This window comes from Vanessa tameamea, chromosome 15, assembly GCF_037043105.1.
Source record: "Vanessa tameamea isolate UH-Manoa-2023 chromosome 15, ilVanTame1 primary haplotype, whole genome shotgun sequence".
Lineage (NCBI taxonomy): Eukaryota > Metazoa > Arthropoda > Insecta > Lepidoptera > Nymphalidae > Vanessa > Vanessa tameamea.
The window spans coordinates 11,265,375-11,288,548 of record NC_087323.1 but is presented as its reverse complement, the minus strand read 5'-3'; the positions used below and the strand labels follow the sequence as shown (position 1 = coordinate 11,288,548).

General features: G+C 35.0%; 1 protein-coding gene across 2 annotated transcripts in view; it reads left to right on the top strand.

Moving 5' to 3' along the window:
• The window catches only part of Norpa (no receptor potential A), an 82,760-nt gene that overhangs the window by 27,304 nt on the left and 32,282 nt on the right, over positions 1 to 23,174 (top strand). For both annotated transcript variants that reach the window (XM_026642238.2, XM_026642236.2), the window contains exons 2-3: positions 11,596 to 11,717; positions 14,275 to 14,388. In XM_026642238.2, the coding sequence (XP_026498023.1) occupies positions 11,661 to 11,717; positions 14,275 to 14,388 (171 nt within the window). In that variant the 5' untranslated portion in view covers positions 11,596 to 11,660. The remainder of the gene's footprint in view (positions 1 to 11,595; positions 11,718 to 14,274; positions 14,389 to 23,174) is intronic.

Below are 23,174 nucleotides of genomic sequence, written 5' to 3'. Positions count from 1 at the left end.
TGTTAGAAGTTTAGATCTATTTGTAACATTGCCAGTGGTGTCATTAGTTAATATTTAACATCAAGCTGTCTATGTGTCTCTGCCTTATTACAATATATTTAAAAAAAAAAGATCTATTAAAAATGAATACTGATGGTGATTGAGCCAGTGTAATTACAGGGAATAAATAACTATGTTATTGTTATTGTTAATGTTATACACGCGAGCAAAGCCGCGGGCAACAGCTAGTTACTTATAAAAAGCAAAACTAAAAAATATTATAAATTTGACAAAGGAAATTAAAAATTTCTGAAAAGGATCAAATGGATTAATGGAATTGCCCTGACAGGGTTTTCAGTAATCGCATAAAGCGGACCCTCACTTCCACGTATCTTTGAGAAAATTAGATTTATACGAAATGAGTATATAAATGTTTCATTAAAGCGTCCTTATTCAATTTTCATAAGTGAGTTTTGTATAAATCTCTTTGATAACTTTATAATGGTGTACATTTAAAGGCTTATGTTTTAAATATTAGAAAATATTAATTATTATTACATATTAATAATTATTAATTAGTCACAGAAAAACATTTTTAATAATCGTTTGCGAACAAGCGAATCTGCCCAGATAACATACATAACTATTACTAATATACATATATAAATCTTTAGTTCATGTATATGTTACTGACCTAAACGGTTGGTTCAATTCCGATGACTTTGTGTGAACTTGACAGGCTACCTGGATGTTTTAGATTGGAAAAAAAGTTTTATAGTAACAATAACCCTGTTATACAATGTTTTGCACATTATAGACATTTCATTCCAATGCTGTTAGTTGGAATATTCCTTCACAGCACTTATTATACTTCTTTCCGCAGTCTAGTATCCGCCCGAGGGTTAAATACCAATATAACATAAATATAATAATTAAGGGGAAATATCACTGTAATCACAGGCACAAGGGACATAACATCTTAGTTCCCACGGTTGGTGGCGCATAGGTGATGTAAGGAATGCTTAATATTTCTTACAGCGCCTTTGTCTATGGGCGGTGGTGACCACTTACCATCAGGTGGCCCATATGCTCGTCCGCCAACCTACCCCATAAAAAAAAAAATATATCAATACTGACCGCTTGGTGACGCTCGTACGTCACTAGACCTTACCGCTTTAACTCAATCAAAAATATAAATTTATACCATTGCCAAGTTTTAAAATGTTGTTACACTTAAATTCAATTCAAAATTCCTAATTTGTATACATATTGACTGCTTACAATTATTATACCTAAATGTATATTAGTAATACATATGAGATTTATGATGATGTTACGTTTAATCTATCCGCCCCTGATTTGCACTTGAAATGTTTATTTAGGACACGGCACAGTTATAAAAAAAAAAAAAAATAAAGAACATATTACTTAACCTACAAAAAAAACAACAAAACAATGATAGTTAATGTGTCATAAATGTACCATTCTGCTTCCAAGTTGATTGAAAATCAGCGTTGGGTTCCAAGAACCCAAACAACAAACCCAACCCGGTTGATTTTCAATAGTACCCTATGTGGTTATGACGGACTGTGACATATGCTAATATTTAATATAAATACTTAAACATATAATAACAATATAATTTTTATACATTAAAGAAATGATATAACAAAAATATAATTTATACTCTATCAAGAATCATGTAGCTTTCTACTATTTTTTTTAAATTGGTTGATTAGTTCCAGAGATTATACATTACATACAAACAAACAAATTTTACCACTTTACAATATTGCTATAGATATGTATGTGCAAAGGCACTGCCTGACAGGATATTTGCCTTTAATTGTCTAAGAGCTCGCTAATGGCGGAAAACGTTGACAAAGGCTACGTCCTTACTTCTGTCCTTTGACACACTAAATGACATAACCATAGAATAAAAAGTATCGAATTAAACGGCTCTATTTATTTGGGTTCTTTGATATAAGTTATACAGTCGGTCTTCTTCTTTCCGATGTAAAATCAATGATGACAAAAAGAGAGAAGAGTATTTATTTTCTATCAAGGCTTTTATTTATTTTTTTTTATTATTGTCCTACATAGGATACTTCACTTTACAGTGTGTAGTCATCTCCGACTATAGACGTAATATCTGTAAGATAAGAAATCCAATGAGATGGTATGTCTGGCAAAACCGGAAGGATCTTAGGCGCATGACCAACGTGCTTTACATGCCTATCGAGGGATTGTACAATCTTCTAACTTTTAGACTCTGGGCTGCTACTGAGATTTTTTGGAAAAACAACGACCCAACCTGGGCTTTGAACCCGGGACCTCGGGATCAGCGGCCTAATATCTAGGCCCACGATGCAGTAAGAGATATAAACTTCCCTACCCCATCAATGCAGGATTTAAGATGTTATGTCCCATGTGGCTGTACATTACAATAAATTGCCTCTAACATCTACAGTGCTATTCGGCAGCTAAGTAAAATTTCGGAATCCAATTTACGGTAATATGCTATTTTCATTTTGAACTCTCGGCTTCGCGCGCGTTTTAGAAGTTAGTCGTCAGAAAAATGTTCCAACTTGCTTCATACCAAATTTATCAAATTCGGCTTAGTGATTTGGCCGTGAAAAAGCAAGTGACAAAATTACTTTTCGCATTCATAAGATTAGTATAGATGTCGCATATCACCTTCTGACAATTCACGATTGCGTAGTATCTATCGGGTTTGTTCTTAAAGGCTAGTTCTGCAGGTAAATCTGTGTATCCATATATCTATTTATTTTAAATAAAAATGAACGTTTGTAAGTTTGACCTATATGGGTTCCTAAACCATTCACCATATTGTGTTGAAAATCTTGAATTTTTTTCTTGTATGACCCTCGACCTTCAATATACCTAAATGTTTGATATAGGCCGTTATTCAATCTGTGCGAAGCCGGGATAGCTAGTCTTATATAACTAAATGCAAACACTTAAATAGGTATCATTTAAGTTAAATCCGCGCGCTAAGTATATTACTAACAAATCTTATATATTCAATTATATAACGAAGCCCCTAAAGCACCGTTAAAGCGATTATCCGGGGCCTTGGAGGAAAATAAGGCTATACTTTATATAATTTGTAAAGCGATTTTTCGGAGTAAAGCTGGTTTATGTCATTACTGAATAATGAGTTTTTTTTTTACGTTTAACTTCGTGGTACGTCTTTATGAAAGCCTCCTGTTAGACTAATCATAGTATGAAACGAGCTGGATAACTGTTATTAATTATAGCAAACTATGATCATCTATGATCATAGCAAATCTGATTCAGCTAACGTATCTCTGAAGTTAACTCCTGCTAACTTCACGTTGCACAGTGTTGCCCTCCATTGAGATGAAACATGACCGGAAATCGGACGGCGCTAACACTACTTAGTATTATTGTGTTCTGGTTTGAAAAGTGAGTAAGCTAGTGTTACAAGGTGCAAATCACAGTTACAGACGTTGGCGCTGCGGTGGTGAGAACTTACCATCAGTTGATCCATTTCTCACTCCGCCACCCTATTATTATTATTTTTTTTTCATGTTATAGGGGGCAAACGAGCAGGAGGCTCATCTGATGGAAAGTGATTACCGCCGCCCATGGACATCTGCAACACCAGGGGGGTTGCAGGTGCGTTGCCGGCCTTTAAGGAATAAGTACGCTCTTTTCTTGAAGGTTCCCAAGTCGTATCGGTTCGGAAAAACCGCCGGCGAAAGCTGGTTGCACAGAGTGGTTGTGCGAGGCAGAAAATGCCTTAAGAATCGCGCTGTTGTGGATTTTCGGACATCTAGGTGGTGCAGGTGAAATTTAGAATTCTGTCGAGATGTCCGAAGGTGAAATTCAGCTGCCGGGATTAATCCAAACAATTCCTCGGAACATTCCCCTTGGAAAATTCGGTAGAATACGGTCAAATAGAAGGAGCTGGTACTGGGGAGCACCCGCCCAGAGGTGAAAGCAGTACTCCATGTGAGGCCGAATTTGCGCCTTGTATAGTCTTAGGCGATGGGCCAACATGAAATATTGTCTTGCCTTGCTGAGCACACCGAGCTTTTTTGATGCCAATTTGGATTTGCCTTCCAATTGACCGCGGAACTGAACGAGGCTCGAAATATCGACGCCAAGTATTCCGATACTAGCTGTGGCGGCTAACGGAATGTTCTCAAATCGTGGAGATACGACGAATGGTGTTTTTTTGGCGGTTAACGCGCAAACTTGCGTCTTTTTGGGGTTGAAATGGACTAGGCTTAGCCGGCCCCAGTTCCAGACTTTGTTTAACGAAGACTCGATTTCAGATACCAGTTTGTTCCGGTTTTCTTCGACGTTTTCCTGAGAAATATTAGCACGGCCGGTGTATGAGGTGTCTACGGTACTGTCGTCTGCATAGCAGTGAATGTTCCTAATTTGCAACAAGTCATTGATATGCAGAAGATACAGAGTGGGTGATAGAAAGCAGCCTTGTGGAACACCAGCATTGACGAATTTTTGGTCGGAGCATGCACCGTCGACAATGACCTTGATGCTCCGATCTGCCAAAATTGTTGGTGGTGACTTTTCTTGGTCATCCAGAGTCGAATTCGACGCGAAGAGAGAGCCTAAAAGATCAGCTTTCTCCTTCGCGGTATGGGCCAATGACTCACCGTCCTTGTGCAGAGATGGAAAGGCTGACAGAAATTCCCTAGAACAGCCTTAGCGAGAGACCAGAACGCACGTGTTCCTGAAGGGAGACGCACCAGTCTATCGCCAATTCTGCCAATGTACTCCGTTTTCGCCTTAGCAATCACATTTTTGAAGGACCTAGAGGCAGAGTTATATTCCTTTCTGAATGCGCTGGTTTTTACATCACTAGACGCCGATGCGTTAGCCCAGTCAGGGTAACGTTCCCATTTTCGGCGTGAGGCCGTTTTGCAATAAAACGTATGAAAGTCAGATTGTCTATAATTTTTCGTTTAGGTTAGGTAGAGTTCTTAGAGTTGTTGTAATTATTGTCGTTGGTAAAGCTTTGTGTAGGTCTGACAGCTGTAAAACCTTATGTTCCGGGATATAGAAAATAATACTACTTATATACATTCACACTTGGTGATAGGGTTTTGTGCCATCCCGTCTGGTTAGGTATCAACCTATCACCATATATTACACTGCCAAGCAGCAATACTTTCAGTATTGTGTTTTATTTTGAACAGTAAGTGAGCCAGTGTAACTAAAGGCACAAGAGACAAAACATCTCAGTTCCCGAGGTTGGTGGCGCGTTGGTTATGTAAAAAATGGTTAAAATATCATACGGCGCGATTGTCTATGGCCAGTATTGACCATCAAATCTCATGTGAAGTTCCGTCGATTGACGCTATAAAAAATACACTATTTTTTATTTATACATCAAATGACCGAGATGGCCCAGTGGTTAGAAAGTGATCTTTTTACTGATGGCGGGTTCAGGCACAGTCAAGAACCTCTGAATTATCATGAACTTGATTTAAAATCAAAAATACAATTTATTAACTTCCATCAAATTTTAAAATGACGATTTTGTATCGTCATATTTATAAGATTGAATTAATTTTAAACAAAGTCTCGGAAAGTCTACATTTCCAACAAGAATCTGCATGAAACTCAGTTGTTATTCTTCTCCAACAATCAACAAGAAAGATAATTAATTAAAAACTATTGAATTATTATTTCTCCGGGATGAAAGTCAACCAATACTAAATACTCACAACTTTATAACCTATATAATCCAACTCGCATTATAGCCGCGTGGTGGAATATTTTCAAAATCTTCGCCTCCAAACGAAATGGGGCATTAGCCTACCAGTGGGACATTTACATCCTGTTACTTTATTCACCTCCTCCTAAGAGAGAGAGGAGGCCTCAGCCCAGCAGTGTGAGATTTACAGGCAGTTAATGTTAATTAATGACTTTATTCATCAAGGTGTTAGCTTCTAAGTAAGCAAAGATTACAATTATAATTTATTCTTAACTAGCTGAACCTACGGCCTCACCCGCACGAAATTTATTACTCTACCTATGGCCTTTACAAACCATCACACCGCATTTTAACCCCTCGAGGGGTGAATTAAAAAAATTGACTCCATACCACATTTTATCTAAATAAGTTTAACAGTTTCAGTGTGAATAGGTAACAGACAGAGTCAATTTCGTATTTCTAATATTAGTATAGATTGAATAAAATGTTTATAATAATAAAATATTATAGTTTTTAAAGGATTTTTTTTTTATTTTTTCATAATTCAAACGTAATCTTTTATATAAATTACTTGTTTTTTCAGCAGGTGGATGTAGACAAGTATTCTATACATAAAATACTAGCTAAAACTGCGGTTATACTGCGCGAAATTTATAAAACACAAATTTCCAAACCCCATTTTACCCCCTTAGGGGTGGAGTTTCGTAAAATCCGAATATATATTAGCCGATGTCTGCGTCCTATAAGGAACCTAGCTGCCAAATTTCAAGTTTATAGGTGTTATAGTTTCTGAGATTTTGTGATTAATCAGTGACTATTATATATAAAGACTAGACGCTTTTATATATATAGACAAGTATGTCGCCCGCGGGTTTGCTTGCTTTTCAAGGGTTGGTCGTCAAGTGTTAGGTATAAAAAAGCATATCCGGTTCACCGGTTAGCTCTTAAAAGCCCAACAGAGTTATTTTCGCATTTATAATAATAGTGCAGATATAATTTGGTAACGAATAACTCAGACTTAACCACGGAATATTTTGCTAACTTTACATAAATGTAAAGTACTAACTAAGCATAAAAGTTCGTGCGGTATTTCACTTGTAAGCATGCCTAATTTATGAGGCAAGGCTTTTAACCATCCTGTTAGCACAACGTTCCTGAAATTCATGTATTTCATGGCAATTTCTAAGCTAATGTAATTTTTGGGTTACGCATACATGTTTGGAATTTAAAGCGTATTTTACAGTTTATATGTACCTATTATCTAGTTCGTATTGGGAGTAATAAAATGAAAGTATATCTTCCTAATTACCTATAGTATATACGTATATACCTACATATAGTTGATAGTAAATTGACCTTGTAATTTATGTTTTTATGAAATTATTAATTTTGCGTCTTAGAAGGAACCGTAGTAATTTTAAATATAAAAAAATAGCTTATGTCCTTGAGGTTCAGACTTGCTAAATTTCATCAAATTTGGTCCAGTTGTCTAGGCTGAAGCGTTACTATACGTTGCTATATTAGGATACATAAGCTGCCTCATTCTTTCATTAAACAGGCGATTAGTCTTTATTCAGGTTCGTCTGAGTTTGGACCATCCAACCATGACTTATTTAACCCCCCAAATATTAATTATACTCTGTAAATAAAGGTAAGGTAAGATAAAATAACTGTCAAAGAACGTTTGTGTCTATATCGAATAAAGATATTTGAATTTGCATTGCGACGAGGCTGAGGTAAGATTTCTTCTTCATAAATAATTTAACTTTTCTTCCAATTGTGATTCAACTATATAGTATGTTCTGCGTATGCCGCCCGCAATGGTTCCTTGCATAAAAATCCATGATTTTTTCTTTGCCCTTCCATATAAACGTTTTATTCGACTAGTGCGACCTCAGGTCGTGTAGCTTAGTGCACTAATAAAAGACCGAACACGTACCTAAGTATTTGTCGTATCGTCGCGATCGTAAAAAACCTAATATTTACGGCTAAAGCCGTACCTGGCAACCCTAACAATATAGGACTTTCAATGTCACGGAGGCCATTAATCAAAGTTAGATTTTAATAGAAGTTTCAGATTGATATTTGGAATTTCTCGTTAATTTAGCTAATGGCTTAAACTGGAGTAATAGGCCTACGAATTAAATCGTGACTCGCAACTTCTGGACAGGGCTACGGCTACCTTTTAATGCGAACTTGTTAATTGTCAATACCTAGTACGCCACATACGTATTCCAATTAAAACTTTTTCAAATAATTGTTTACACATGACACATATTGTGTGTGTGTGTGTGTGTGTATACTTTGGTATTCATATTTGACAATTTTAACTTATATTCAATTTTATTGAGAAATTTTCAACATATTATTATGTTAGGAATAAAATATTGAAATACTTTAATTGTAATCGCTTAATAAATCAAAATCAAAAACAAAATATGCTGTATTCAAGTAGGCTTTACCGAAGAACCGGCAAGAAACTCAGTAGTTACTCTTTTTCAACATCTAAAAATACAGTCATGTTAGTTAAATACAATTATATATGTATGTTACGTCTCCTGCCTGGAAGTCAACAAGCATTAACTCCACGCTTTTTTATCATCAATATAATCTTGTATCGAATAATATGCCTTCTTTACCAATGAATGTTATACAAATGATTTGAATTTATGAAACGGCAAAGTTAAAAATGTCTGCTGGAATTTTATTATTTTAATAGACCAGGTATCACCAACCAATCAGCTAATCTTATCAGCTGGGCCTGATACGTTAGCCAAGAGACCAACATGGTGTCAGTTAGTACTACGTGATACTGATACTGATCCAAACAGTGTAGATGATATTTTATTCCAGTCGAATAAGTAATACAAATTCCAGACAAGGACGTACGTATGTACGTACTACGTACAATCAACTAGTAATTCAATGAAGAACTGTTGAAAATCACAAATTCTGATGTTCTTATCTAAACAGTTTGATGTTTATACACCTGATTGTTTTTCAAAATATATATAATATTTGTAAACGTATTTCAGAAAATAATAGGCTCGATTATAAAAGCAAATCACTTTAAATTGGTTGTTCCAGAAATGAACAATTATTAGGTATGCCTCTAGCTGCCTGCCCCGTTTCGTACGGGTAAAATTCAACAAAGTTAACCCCTCCAATATATCTCTTTGAAGCTGAAATTAAGAAATATTTTCTTGTTGCCCGCCAAGTTGCGGAAGGAGTAACGCTAAATTTGAATTTCGAAATCTCGCTTATATGCTATAATAAGGCGACTTTTTATCTCTGTTTCTTTCCTTTACCTTAAGGTTGCCTGAAACAGATAGCTTGCTTGCTAGATCTTGCTTGAACGTGACTAATGTATGTGTTTATGGTGTACAGTAAAGATATTTTGATTTGATTGAATTTGAGACTCTATTTGTATTGCATAACTGAAAATAAACCAAACCAATATAAACAACTCGTACCAGAAGATGCAGCGCAATTCGAATTTTTTAGTAGTACATAATTAGCTGCGCTGTGCAATTTAACCTGATTTAAATTTAGACGATTGACGTGACAGGCGTGAATACCACGTTCTTGTCAAGTTGAATAATACCAAAAAGAGTATTAGTGAATGTCCAAAAATCTGTTGTAATAGTGAGGTTCCAATTTAGCGCAAATAACTCACCCATATAAGCGATTATGCTGAGCTCTTGTATTGTTAAAGTAACGAATAACGTCTGTAATTGAATGCATTGAAAGTATATTTAAAATGTTCTCGACTAAAGCATATTCTATGTAAGATGATATTTCAAGTAGAGTACAATAATAACGGTAACCTACATTATGATGTCGTATTCAATGGAACTGTAGAGTAATATCTCCATTTTTAGGTGACTTCATAAAAGCAGGGTATCAATTATCTTTCTTTTTACTGTCTCACAATGTTGATCTTCGTTCTGTTATGGAAAATGTCGAGTCCAGCAATTTAATTTTATAAAATATGTACATTGTTTATTTGGTCTATAAACATTTCCAAAAATTAGACGCGTATATTGCGTACGAGGTCTTAAAAAAAACATTTTGATATAATTGCTATGATTTTGATCCAATGTTGGAATAGCTTTATGGGTCATGGGCGCAAGGTTGGGCCAAGAGTCGGGTCAAGGATCGCTGGATTGATCTTAATGACAGATCTGTTATTGTCAGCTTGTTAGACAAGAGAAAACGTGAGATGATAATGTAATAAAAGTAAGCAATTTAAGTTATACGTAAACTTAACCAAGGCCAAGTTAGTAGTTAGCGAACATTTACTTTTTTATTGACTACGCGAAGGTCGAAACATAAATAGGAGAATTGATAGGGAATCATCATCTTTTTACACTGATCAATATTTAATATAATAAATCCCTGTTTGTAATTACACTGAAGAGCCGAGATGGTCCAGTGGTCTGTAAATTTCCCACTGCTGGGCTAAGGCCTCCTTTCCCTTTGAGGAGAAGGTTTGAAGCATGTTCAACCATGCTGCTCCAATGCGAGTTGGTGGAATGAACACATGTGGATGTGGATGGAACACATGTGGCAGAATTTCGTTGAAATTAGACACAAGAAAGTTTACTCGCGATGCTTTCCTTCACCGCCGAGCACGGGATGAATTATAAACACAAAATAAGCACATGAAAATTCAGTGGTGCTTGCCTGGGTTTCAACCCATAATCATCGGTTAAGATGCACGCGTTCTAACCACTGGGCCATCTCGGCTACTTTACTTTAGTATTTACAAAAACATTAACAATGTATTTAGTCATAAACAGAAGCAAAGGAACTAATTTCCATAACTTTAAATATGAAAATTTCCTATATAAACTTTTATTTTCTTAGATGATTAAAAAACATTGTAACAGCTGTATATTTTTCTTTCACGAACACCCATTTGAGTTTCTAACACGAAAAATGGCGTTTTTCGTCCAAACTTTCATCCCCAATTCCATCCTCGTAATGTTATAAGTCTATTTATTTATCAAGAAATTAATTTAATCTATCAAGAAGGGAAAAATTGTTTGCTGGAATGAATCCAGCAAAAGCTACTAATTCGTTTGATAAGGATTTCATCAGTTTCGCGAGTTTCAGGGATTCTTTTAAGTGTGCCACGGCAACTGCTTGTTTAAAATTAATTTTTGATTACGTGTTAAATTCTTGCAACTGTTCGCTCTGGTTCGAACTGAAGCGGATCGTCTTACACAAAGATAATTAGTCATTAAGGGCGAAATAACAAAACGTAACCTCTTTACGAGAAGATAGAATGTCGGTAAACGTTCTTATTTAATTTGTAAGACAATCGCGTTGGATGACTGTTTTGTTTTTGTTCAAATCCAAGACTTGTCACTTGATTTGTTTCTTTAAATGCAGTCGTGGTTATTATTATTCGAAGCAGCTAGTATTTTTTTAGATAAATTTAAATAAAAATACGTTTGAGTTTCTGATTGCTTCTAACAAATCTAGTAGACTCAGAGAGATCTCTAGGAATTATTCCTTAGAATAAAAAGTGTCGCCATTAAAATAGGTTTTGTTTTTTCGATTAACATTGTTTATAATCATTTATTTCCTCATTTATCATAATTTAATTATCCCTAAAATAAAAATGGTGTTTTTATTATCCTTGATAGGCTTTACCGATAAGACAGATATACTATATAATATAAAAATTGTGGTTAGATGTAAGGCCACAGAACTCGAGGCTCTGAGGCTAATTGGTTATGATTGCCTAGTACCAGAAAAATAATAACCGTATAAAAATCAGTACGGTAGTGCTTGAGTTTATCGCGTACGGACCTGGCGGAAGGTTTTTATTTTATAATATATAGAGACGTTCATTTGCTTTTTCTTGTTCACAGATAATGGCGCGTTGCTAAAATCATTCCGACGTTTGTGGGTGAGGAGCTGAAGTTGACTTTACATCATGACAAAGAAGTTTGAATTTAATTGGCAAATACCAGTACCGGAACCACTTCTACAGGTGAGCCATAATACATTGTTTCATTGATTTAGTGGCATGTTATAAAACTGCAAGTCTTCAGTCAGTAAAGAGTTAATAGATTTTTCCTTCAAGAAAGTCTCCATAGTAACAGAGTTTGGTTGGCCGTGCAGTCTCCCCGTGCTCCGAAAAGCACATAAAAATTTTAGAGCTGTACAGTTTGCCATTCCATTAGACTATGAAACTGAAGTAGCAGAGAGTGAACCCATGTTTGCACGCGTTCAAGCATTGCTTAGTTGGCTAATTGTTCCTTGAGGATGGCCGGTGTGACAGGTTTTATATTACTAAATTAAAGAAAAAAAAAAAGAAAAATCAATAATAAAATTAAAAAAAGATGTATAAACACGATCATAATATAAAAACTAGGTAGGTACATGAAATTTGGCACGCTTATAGTTGAGACTCAAAATAATTCTATTGACTTCCAAACTAAGATAACCTATATCTTCAAAGTCACATTTTATTTTATATGACCACATAGACGGTGTGCATGATTATCTAGGTAATTATATCTAATATAATAAAACAGCTACAGGAGTATACATCATTATATTCTTACCCGTATATTAATAAATCTAACAAATAAATAAATAAATATCGGACAACATCACATACATTAATCTGATCCCAATGTAAGTAGCTAAAGCACTTGTGTTATGGAAAATCAGAAGTAACGACCGGACCACAAGCACACAAAACAACATAGAAAACTAATGAACTTTTTCAACATCGACTCGTCCGCGAATCAAACCCGGGACCTCGGAGTGGCGTACCCATGAAATCCGTTGTACACACTATTTGATCACGTAGGTCGTCAAATATTCTAGAATAACGACATTACTAGAAACAGCTTATAGTTCAATTGAATCATTATATTATGTATAGTATTTATTCAAGTAAGCTCTTACAAGCTTATTTGAAAGACTAATTGACAATTTTATTATAGTTACATAATATATATTTTTTTATAAAATTTGTAGCCGGACGAACAAATAGGCTACTTGGGTAATCACCACCGGCCATAGACATTGGCGCCGAAACTACATAGTTTTAATCATTCCTTACATTGCCACCAACGTTGAGAACTGAGATATTATCCCTTGTGTCTGTGCGGTACCTACTCAGCGGGCTTGCACGAAGCTCAACCATCAAATAAAATACACGATTACATAAATTAATGTCAAGTTAATGATACGTATACAAGTTCATTAGTTCCTTTTCACGCGGTACGGTCACCGAGACGTGCCCGTAATATTGTGAAAAGGCACTTAAGCTGCTTTCCGCTACATATCACCCGGCTCATGACGGCGTCCTTGTCAAATCGAACGACCGATAATCATTAATCATTCACCATCTCATGTCAAGTCACTCTTTGTTTTAATTTCTATACAGTATTAACTCGAATTATCTCGAATGTTCTATAAAGCCTCTAACATTGTTCAGGTTTAACAAAGCCGCGGATATTCAGTACATTAATGAACTATCAATAATAAAATTGTTCATTCGATACGATAGATTTGATACACTTCACAAAATAATGTTTTATATAATGTTTATAAGAAGCTGCTTTAATAATGTTAAAAATTGAAATTACGCCACGATAATAATTCTGTTTTATTGTACATCTGTGCACACTCAGATGCACTGAAAAGAGTGGAAGGAATCTTCACACTCGTAATGCGATAGGACGGGCTTACTATACGATTGGAGTACGTTCAAGCACGTGACAAATGACAGGACAGTGAGCGTAATCACTGATAGACCCTAAAAGTTAAGAGCCTCAATAACTGAATTATATAAAAGCCGCCCAGCGATAAAATCGCCGAATCGAAAGAATCCCGGTGAGTTTCTTTCGCCGCTTTTTCTCAGGTACGAGGTATTAATTTCCGAACCGGTAGTAGTTTTGACTATCAATATACAAGTATAACACCTCTGCATTTAATAAAGATTTTTGACTTCGACAGTTGCCTCTTGTGTGCTGTTGCCGTCCTTACCAGACATAAGTGTATCAAATAAAAAAATAAATATATATATATTATATTCTTAATAGCATGGTAATATAACAAAACAACAAAGAAAACTAATGAACTTTTTCTACATCGACTCGGCCGGGAATCGAACCTGGGACCTCGGAGTGACGTACCCATGAAAACTGGTGTACACACTACTCGACCACGGAGGTCGTTTTATTTATTTGATGATCTAAACCTATTAATTTAAGTTGACCTACCTTAGGCTATAGACACTGGCAGCTTAAGACATGTAGGACACGTCCATCTTGTATTTAATAACAACACTAGATTGGCACCGAGACAGATTAGAACAGCTCTACCACGGATCATGTTTACGCCTTGACATCACCTAGACAAATTTTAAACGAAACAAATCAAATAAAACTGGTCTCGTCGTTCGTTAGCTCTTAACTATTTAATTGCCGCAAAATCGATAAAGATATTTGTCTGTGTGCAACAAATGTGTAGTGGTGTACACTATGATATTTTTATATAGTTATGATTGATTTGTGTGCTTCCATCTCCAGGGCGCAGTATTCGACAGATGGACAGAGGAGAAGGATAACACCGAGTATGAACAGAGCTGCATGTTTAAAGTCGACGAGTATGGATTCTTTATCTATTGGAAGAGCGAAGGAAAGGTTTGTACAAATTTATTTTCTAGAAATTTCTTTGTGATATATTTTTTGAAAGACCTTTGAAAAGTGTAATGTTATTAGTAGATAGATCAAAAAGATCTTAATAGAATATCTTAGGTTTAAATTCGCCAAGTACTACTGTGTTTTATAAACACAAATTATTTGAAATTTAGCAGCTAGATAGTGTGATACGAAAAAATCTTAAGAAATTAAAATACAACTAGGGTCGACCATGGTGGACTCATTCACTAATGTTGAACGAAAACCTTTGTCAAATAACCATTTTACAAATAATGTTACAGAAACTATTCAGGTGTACAAACATATCATTATAAAAGATCATTTGAATCGACTCGCAAATAATTTAATTTGCAAATGGGCTGAAAGTTTAATTTAAATTTTTGAACGTTGCCTAACCCAACCCAACCAAAATAAATTTTACTAATCATTCCCTCAGTTGTTTGACAATTTATGTTTTGTGAAATGAGAAATTGGTCATTATTATTGTTATAAAAATCAAATATATAACCAATAGTTTGTATCTATACTAATAAATACGAAAGTAATTCTGTACGTTACTCTTTCATGACCATCCTACTATGACTGACCTGCTGAATGACCAAACTACTGAATCGAATTTGCTGAATTGTGGTATGAACCAAGCTTGAACCCCAGGAAAGGACATAGGCTACATTTGTATGCTGACACCTGACGACCGACCACTAAAACGCGAGCGAAGCTGCGGCCGACCACTAGTAAAGATTCTCAATTTTTCCAAGAGTTCTTTGTAAAATGAATGCGTCATTTGTTATCAACAGCCTAGTCGCCATTGGCTGGTGGTATATTCGTCTATTTGTTCTTATATACACGAAAACAGAGTGAGATTTTTGGTTCGATCAAGTGGCAATTTAAATAATCATAGCAACGAGTTCTTCTGTCATTTAAATGACAAAAAAACTAATTAAACAAACTTAATTGCTACGTTATGTAGGGAGTGGCATTTTAAATTAATCCGCAGTCTCGTTGACTATTGATGAATTCATGTTTCCACAAGCAAAAACAGTGTCAGATATTTATTTCCCACAGGGTTTGAGTTTATGCATATGATATTAGTACAAACGTAGGGTTGCCACTCGTGAAAAATTCATATACATTTTTTTCAAACGTCAGTGGCGCTGTGGCGTTTCGTATTATTTCTTACAATGGCAATGTCTATGAGCAATGGTAATCGCTTACCATAGATGACCCATTTATCAGTTTACGTAACTATTTTAAATAAAAAAAGATCAATGCGTACAAGTTTTTTTAAAATATTTTTGTCACCGTTCGAGAGTAATACACCTTGAATTTAGTATAATTTATACTATACACTAAAATCTTAGACTTAATCCGAAACCTCTATTCATCAACCTGCTAATCCAGATAAAGAAAATTAATCTCTTAAAGTATTTTGACCAAAACGCCTGCCATCCTTATTGCACCCACACAAATGAACGAGATAGTTTTTGATCATAATCAGCACTACAACTAATTATATTCCTAGTCATGTCAAATGTTCGTCCACGCGGTATAGATCTATGCTATTATTAGGTATTAAGATTAATTAATTTATTTTTACTAACACTATATGGATCTATGTAAATTATGGTCTGAAATAAATGATTATTATTATTATGCACTAACGAAGTAAGTCTGTCTGTTGTTCTTTCACGGCCAAACCACTGATAAAAAGTATGAACAAATTTTATACCGCCTTTTTGATAAAATTCTCCAACCCAAGTGTGTGCAAAATTTCAGCTCAATAGAGGTTGTGTGAAGTTATTTAAAACTCAGTCACAAGATTTGACTACTTGAAGCTTGTAAACACAGACTTACTGCCAGTTTCTGAAATGATAACCAACACAAGATTTACTTTATCTAAAATACTGAACTCCCATTAGTCCTCGATAACGTCATCAACTGCCATCGGCCAATAGCCATTCAGTTAAAAGTCAAATTAGTTAATTTGATTAGCGTTTCAGAAACTCGATGATAGAAACGGATAAATGAAATCAATCCAGAGACAAACAAACGGACGAAATTAGTTGTGCCGATTTAAATACCAGTTTAATGATCAATAAAAGCACTCAGGTACGTATCACAGAACACGATAAAGATAAAATGTTTGATCGCCGGCGAAGCTAATTCCGTAAGTAATCATTGCGTTTTAGTCTTGATTAGGGTTGCCAACTTGAAACCTGTGTTGAGTTGAAGTGAAGTTGAGTGAAAAGTTGAGTAACAATAAACTTTATATATAATAAAATTGTCAGATTTATTTATGGTGAATTATAATTATACATCCGTCATTTGTGCAAAAAATCAGGATGAAAAGTTATTTCATATGTAACTGAATTGACTAATTTGAATTCATAATACATATATTAAAAATTGTCAAATCGGCTATGTGAACGGCGGTAAGCCGAGGGATTATAGGGGTACATGAGCTGAGAGAGCATTCACGATTCTCTGGCCTGTCCTACTCACTGCTGACTGACATTTATCATATATTAAAATAAATATATATCATTTATTGAATTAAATTAATAATTAAAATTAAAGATAAAAAAGTGGGGAATCAATATTTATTGATTTTTAGGCAGAATATATAAACAAATAATTGTACTATACTAATATACTCTGTAATTAAAATGGTAGAAGGAGTACCTTAAACCGGTTAATCTCGGTAGAATCTGCTTTCCGAACCGGTCGTAGCGTTAGATTTAATTCAACACTGTAACATGACAATATAAAAGTGCTCGTATGAGCCTACTTAAATAAATAATATTTTGACTTTATTACGAAACGTATGAGATGTCTTGATGATTTTCTTTATCATTTAGTGATCGTCGTGTTTTTTATACAAACCTGACAGGCATATGACTGCACTTTACCGGATGGTAAGTGACAGTGGAGTCCAAACGCGAAGACGAGTACAGTCAGAGAGAATGAACTCTACTAGTCGCCCTCGCCATGCCGGCCGCAAGATCCTTCATGCCTCGTTTGAAGTAACCCAGGTTATAAGAGGAACACGTGTGCTGGTAGAGAATTCCATTTTTTGGCGGTGCGACAAAGAAAAGAATTGGCATTTTTTTTCGTGCGCGATTGAATTGATGTCACAATTAGGCGGTGACATCGCGAGCCAACACGCATAGACTTGTGAAGAAAAGGAGACCAGGGATCAGAGAGAATAAATCCTCAGAACACTCATCGTGAGACAGTCAATAGAAAGCGCTCAGCGCCGCTGATATATCAATGTCTTATATCACTGGAGTTAGCTATGTTATTCAAACACCATTTTCATGGCGGTTCAATCGGTCGGTGTAAGTCGTCTCCGTCGAAAGAGGCCGAATATAATTTAAAAAAATATATAATTAAAAGATTCGTACGTACACGAAAGGTGTTTAAATATATCCTGCGTATTTAACTAGTCTTCATTTAAATATTACCGCGGTGAACGAAATCGTTCAGGACTCAGTTATATAGCTCAGAAGTATTATAAATATTATTTTTATTTTTTAATATTATCAATATGATACATATTTTTTTTATTAATACTCAATTATATTATAATTTAAGTGTTTTAGAATTATTATTAAATATTAATTTAACCGACATTAGTAACTAGGTTAAGCTATGACAGGCGTGTCATTTCGTTTATGTGGGTCGTGCCGGTCATAGTCGGTTCTCATATATTGACGTGATTATCTACCTCTGTATAACGAAATAGCAAAAAAAAATAATCGATCTATATTCAGATTGTTATTTTGAATTTGGAATTCCGAGACAAATTCTTTTCTAGTTTAAATTCTGTTCTAAAATCGATTTTAAATTGAATGACGTTATTTACATTTGAAACACAATTAGTTTTTAATTTAAATATTAGTGAAAATTATTTATGATTGATTTTGACTTTTGTGTCATACAGATAGGCAGACTGACACTAAACTAGTAAATGATCACTACTGCCCATAGACAATCGTTCTTTAAAAAATATTCATATCACGAATTCTCTGACAAGCTTGGTAACTTACACACTATAGCTACACTGGCTCGACTTACCCTTCAAATCGGAACATAACAGTACACAGTGCTGCTGTTTGGCGTACTGGACTAAATAAAAAGATAATTAAAAAAAAAAAAAAGATTTTTAAAACAGCACTTCAAGTACATACTAATAGCATGCAGTCAATTATTCGACAGGCCTCGCGCGTCACCCTTTGTAAATCGATAATACTATGTCACCTTAAGTTTGCACACGTGCTTACAATAACTACAAAGTTGATGAGAACGTGTATAAAACACACTTTTTTATTATCTAGCTTCTTCGAGCAGTTACACCCTACTCCTCCCATTTCTGTCGTAGCGTGACAGTAATTCTTACCGTAAATAAAGTACCTTTTTAAATAAATCTGTTATCTAAAGTAAGTAATGGCTCAACTTTACTGAGTTCTTATATCATTTTATGTGAAATTTAAATTGTCTTTGTACTGTATTGTATGGCAATAAGAAGCCCTTTTATCAAATGGGGCACTGGTTAAAAAACACCACCGTGTTCGTATCGCAATCATAATTCTAGCTTGTAGTAACGACCACTACACAAAGAACCACCTTTTTTTTTTATAGCTTTGGTTGGCGGACGAGCATATGGGCCACCTGATGGTAAGTGGTCACCACCGCCCATAGACAAAGGCGCTGTAAGAAATATTAACCATTCCTTACATCACCTATGCGCCACCAACCTTGGGAACTAAGATGTTACGTCCCTTGTGCCTGTGATTACACTGGCTCACTCACCCTTCTAACCGAAACACAACAATACAGTGTACTGTTATTTGGCGGTAGAATATCTGATGAGTGGGTGGTACCTACCCAGACGGGCTTGCACAAAGCCCTACCACCAAGTGAATGGTATATGGTGGTCTATATTAGTATTTCTTACAATAACAGTGACAAGCGGTAGGAGACAGGTTATTTGGTCCATTTGCTCGTCTTCCCAAACAAACTCATTCTGGAAAAAGAAACAGCCGATAAATCTCCGTCTGCTCAGCAATGGCCTCCTTACCACTACGATGCTCCAATGAGGGTCTGTGGATACACTTGTAGGAGATTTATTCCAATACATGCAGGTTTCCTTGCGAAGTTTTTCTTTATCACATAGATTAATAACATGAAAACTCAATTCAGCTCGCCAGGGTTAAAATATAAAATCACTGGTTAAGATCCACGTGTTCTAACAACTGGGCGATGTCGGCTTGATTATTCTTGATTAGGTAAATCTATACATATAATAAAATTGGAGTGTCTGTTTGTAATATTAAAATAACCGCCTTTTACTAAATGCATATAAACGGTACATATATCAACATAACATTTTTTTACAATTTTGAACAGACAGACTGACAGACAAACAGTCTGTCTGTCTGTTTGTTTGTTCCGGCTAATCGCTGGAACGGCTGGACCGATTTTGACGGGACTTTCACTGGCTGATAGCTGATGTAATAAGCCGTAACTTAGGCTACAACAATCACTTTTTTGTTAAATTCAAACGCTCATAAAGTCCCGGGCACAGCTAGTATTAATTAAGACTCGGTTTGGCAAATTATAAACGTTGAAAAGAGCAAAATGTAAATTAAATAGGTATTCATTACGACACGTGATCAACGATTGGCGAATGGAAAATTACTCAGACACTTGTTCATTTTACGCAAATCAATCATTGCTGCAGACATTGCTTCAGACGGGTCTTTCAAAGAGTTTCTTACGGAGTTCTCGACAAAGAACGCGATATTTTTCCATTGTGACATTCGTTTACGTTGCGATTGACAACTAACGACTGTATGTTAACAAAAATTGTAATTCTATAAATATAGTTTTAGAATCGGAAATTTTACATTTTATAGCTCTTATGTAACAAATACGTTTGCAAATATTCTACACAATTACTTTCAAAACTCGACATCCACAAGTAACGAAAATGTCCGGGACCAGGTAGAAATATTTCGAAATCTTGAAAACTACCGAACCGAATTTCACTGAATATGGTTGAAAATGTTCTAAACATCATTACCGGCCTCTCAGACTTGCCAGATTCCACTTGGATCAAGTCAGAGTGAGCTCCGAGTGTGCTTGAGAAGTTCAGAAGGTAGTTGGTAGTGAATTACTAAACCCGACCCAATTGTATCCAGAAGTATGACTATGGAAAGTAACATGTCTTTAAATGGGAACAATTCAGTTAATAATAATAATAATATAAGCTTACTGTCAAAAAATTGCACAATTAAAAAAAAAACCTTTACGATAATTCTGTAAGAATTCACAACGGACGTTCGTTTATTGATTATATATATGTCTAGATAGACAGTTAAAGCTATCACTGAAAACATTAAAACGAAAAAAATGGTGTCCAACAGTTGTGTTAAACTCAGCTGTTACGCACACTAAGATAATGAAGTTTTAGTTATTTTATAGTGTGCGACACTCTATCCCGATAAGAATATAAATAATCTTAAAGTGTATCCTGTAAATGTTATAAATATTCTAATCTGTAGAGACACGAAATATTTGGGGACGAACGTGATCGATTATTCGCATGCCTAGTTTCAAATATATATGTCGGCTGAAAATCACGTATTTAAGAAAAACAAGTGCCCGGAAATTATTGTTTTAATTATTTTTAAGAATTGAAAATTGTTTGATTATTAAATTAATAATATTTAGTGAATTTTGAGATATTAAATTAGTTTGAAATATTTTATCGTCCGTTATAGGTGTTATATTGAGTGAATAGTGCCCCCACCCATTTTAGTTATAAAAGGCCGAACGCCCGCCGGTATCAGGAGGCTTGTTCGAGCCGTCGGAGCGATCGGACCTCCTCAGTTTGGAATAAATCAGAGAAGAATATTTCTTGAGTTTAATTTAATACCTTCGAGGATGGATAGAAATCCAAACCCTGACATTCGTGACGTCAGCAAAGCTGACGTCATGTTTTTTAAAAACAACCCGGGACATGGCAATGAATTATATTAATAATTTCATCTATCCACAATTCTAGAAAGTTAAAAAATAATGATTTTTTAGTCGACAACATATATCCGCAAATTCGTATAATCGACATACTTCGATATTAAATCCATAAAATTCAGTGACATGACAGTTCAACAAGCGGCTATGTTTGACGTTTACGGATGCGTTCAGAAAGCTGTGTAAAATAATATTGTTGTTAGTTCCCACCTAAATAGAAAACACAGATTTTTGATAATCAGAACTTTATAAAAAAACATGAAACGTAAATGAGAAAATGATTTTCTTATAAAATTGTTCTCATGATCCTTCACTATTACTAAAACCGAGTTGAAGACAAATGATAGCACTCTGCTAGCTGTCATAACTGTAATATCGATGCTTTCAATTACGACCTAGTTTGAAACTGGTTAATTTCCACAGGAAAACAGTGCTGAGTTTCTTGCCGTTTATTCTCATTAAAATTTATTTTGAACTGCAGTCCGATTCTGTAAGAATTCATTTCGTATCTCACTCGTGACATGTTGACAACTGACTGGCGATGATAGGCTTTATGATACGTGTATCCTATAATTTTATAATTACTTCGCGTTCGTTTTCTGCGGTGTGTATGGAGTTGGTTTGAACAACATAATTAGGATAAATATGCTTTATGCTTATTTATAAATGATGATCGTCCTGACCGATTTCGATCACTCGATATCATAAGTGAGATCAGCCAACTAAGCAGGACATAATATATTGCACAAATGTGTGCGTAAACACAGATGCACTCACTATTCCGTCACTCACACAATCAAGAAAAGAAAAAGGGAAGGAAAGAGTTCAGACATAGGAACAACGGTTTTACGAGCTTTCCGAGGCACAAGAGACTCCGGTCTATTACTGAGAATTTTGCTAACAATAACTTTTTATTGGATCGGGGTTTGAACCGATGACCTAAGAATCTGTCTTATATCTAGTCCCTAGAATAACGAGGCTTTAAATAAATACATAATGAAATCCTAATCGGAGCATTTATATCAGAGAGCTAAAACAACTTTTGTTTGTATTATCCGATTGGAAAATAAACTCTCGTCTTAATGATTAATTAACTGAGTCTCGTGTATCTTAAATACCTGCTACTTAATTAGAACCTGATGTGGTTTGATATGTTGCTTTGACACACAACACAATGGTCACCAGGATAATGGAGGACAGGATCTAGTATCTGTTCAATATTAGAAGTTAATCAAATTATTTTGTTGTGAAACTTTGTTAGTCTAATAACTAGTTTAAAAGATTATAGATCAAAAGTTCTGTGTTCAAGAATCCCGGGCCAATAAAATGGGTAGGGTATTTTATATATGACTAAATTTAAAAATATTTTTTTATTTTGTTTTTAACAAATAAGATTATACTAGCCAGGTATATAAATGATTGAAGATAAATCATAAATAAGTCTATATAAGCCTATTCCAATGGACGTAGAAAAAAAGGTATACAAACCTTAGAATTACGTATTTCATGCGTATCGCTAATAACTGGGCTATATCTTCCACTACTAAGTATTTATGATTAATATATCTTTATTTATAACACAACACTATTATACTTAACTTATTTCCACCTTAATTTTACTTCCAAAATTCCGATAACAGTTTCGTCGACGTTCAAAACGTCACTTTTCGCAAATCCATAGTGAATATCATAGATTAATTATTCAAGCCCTCGCCCAATTATATCGTTTC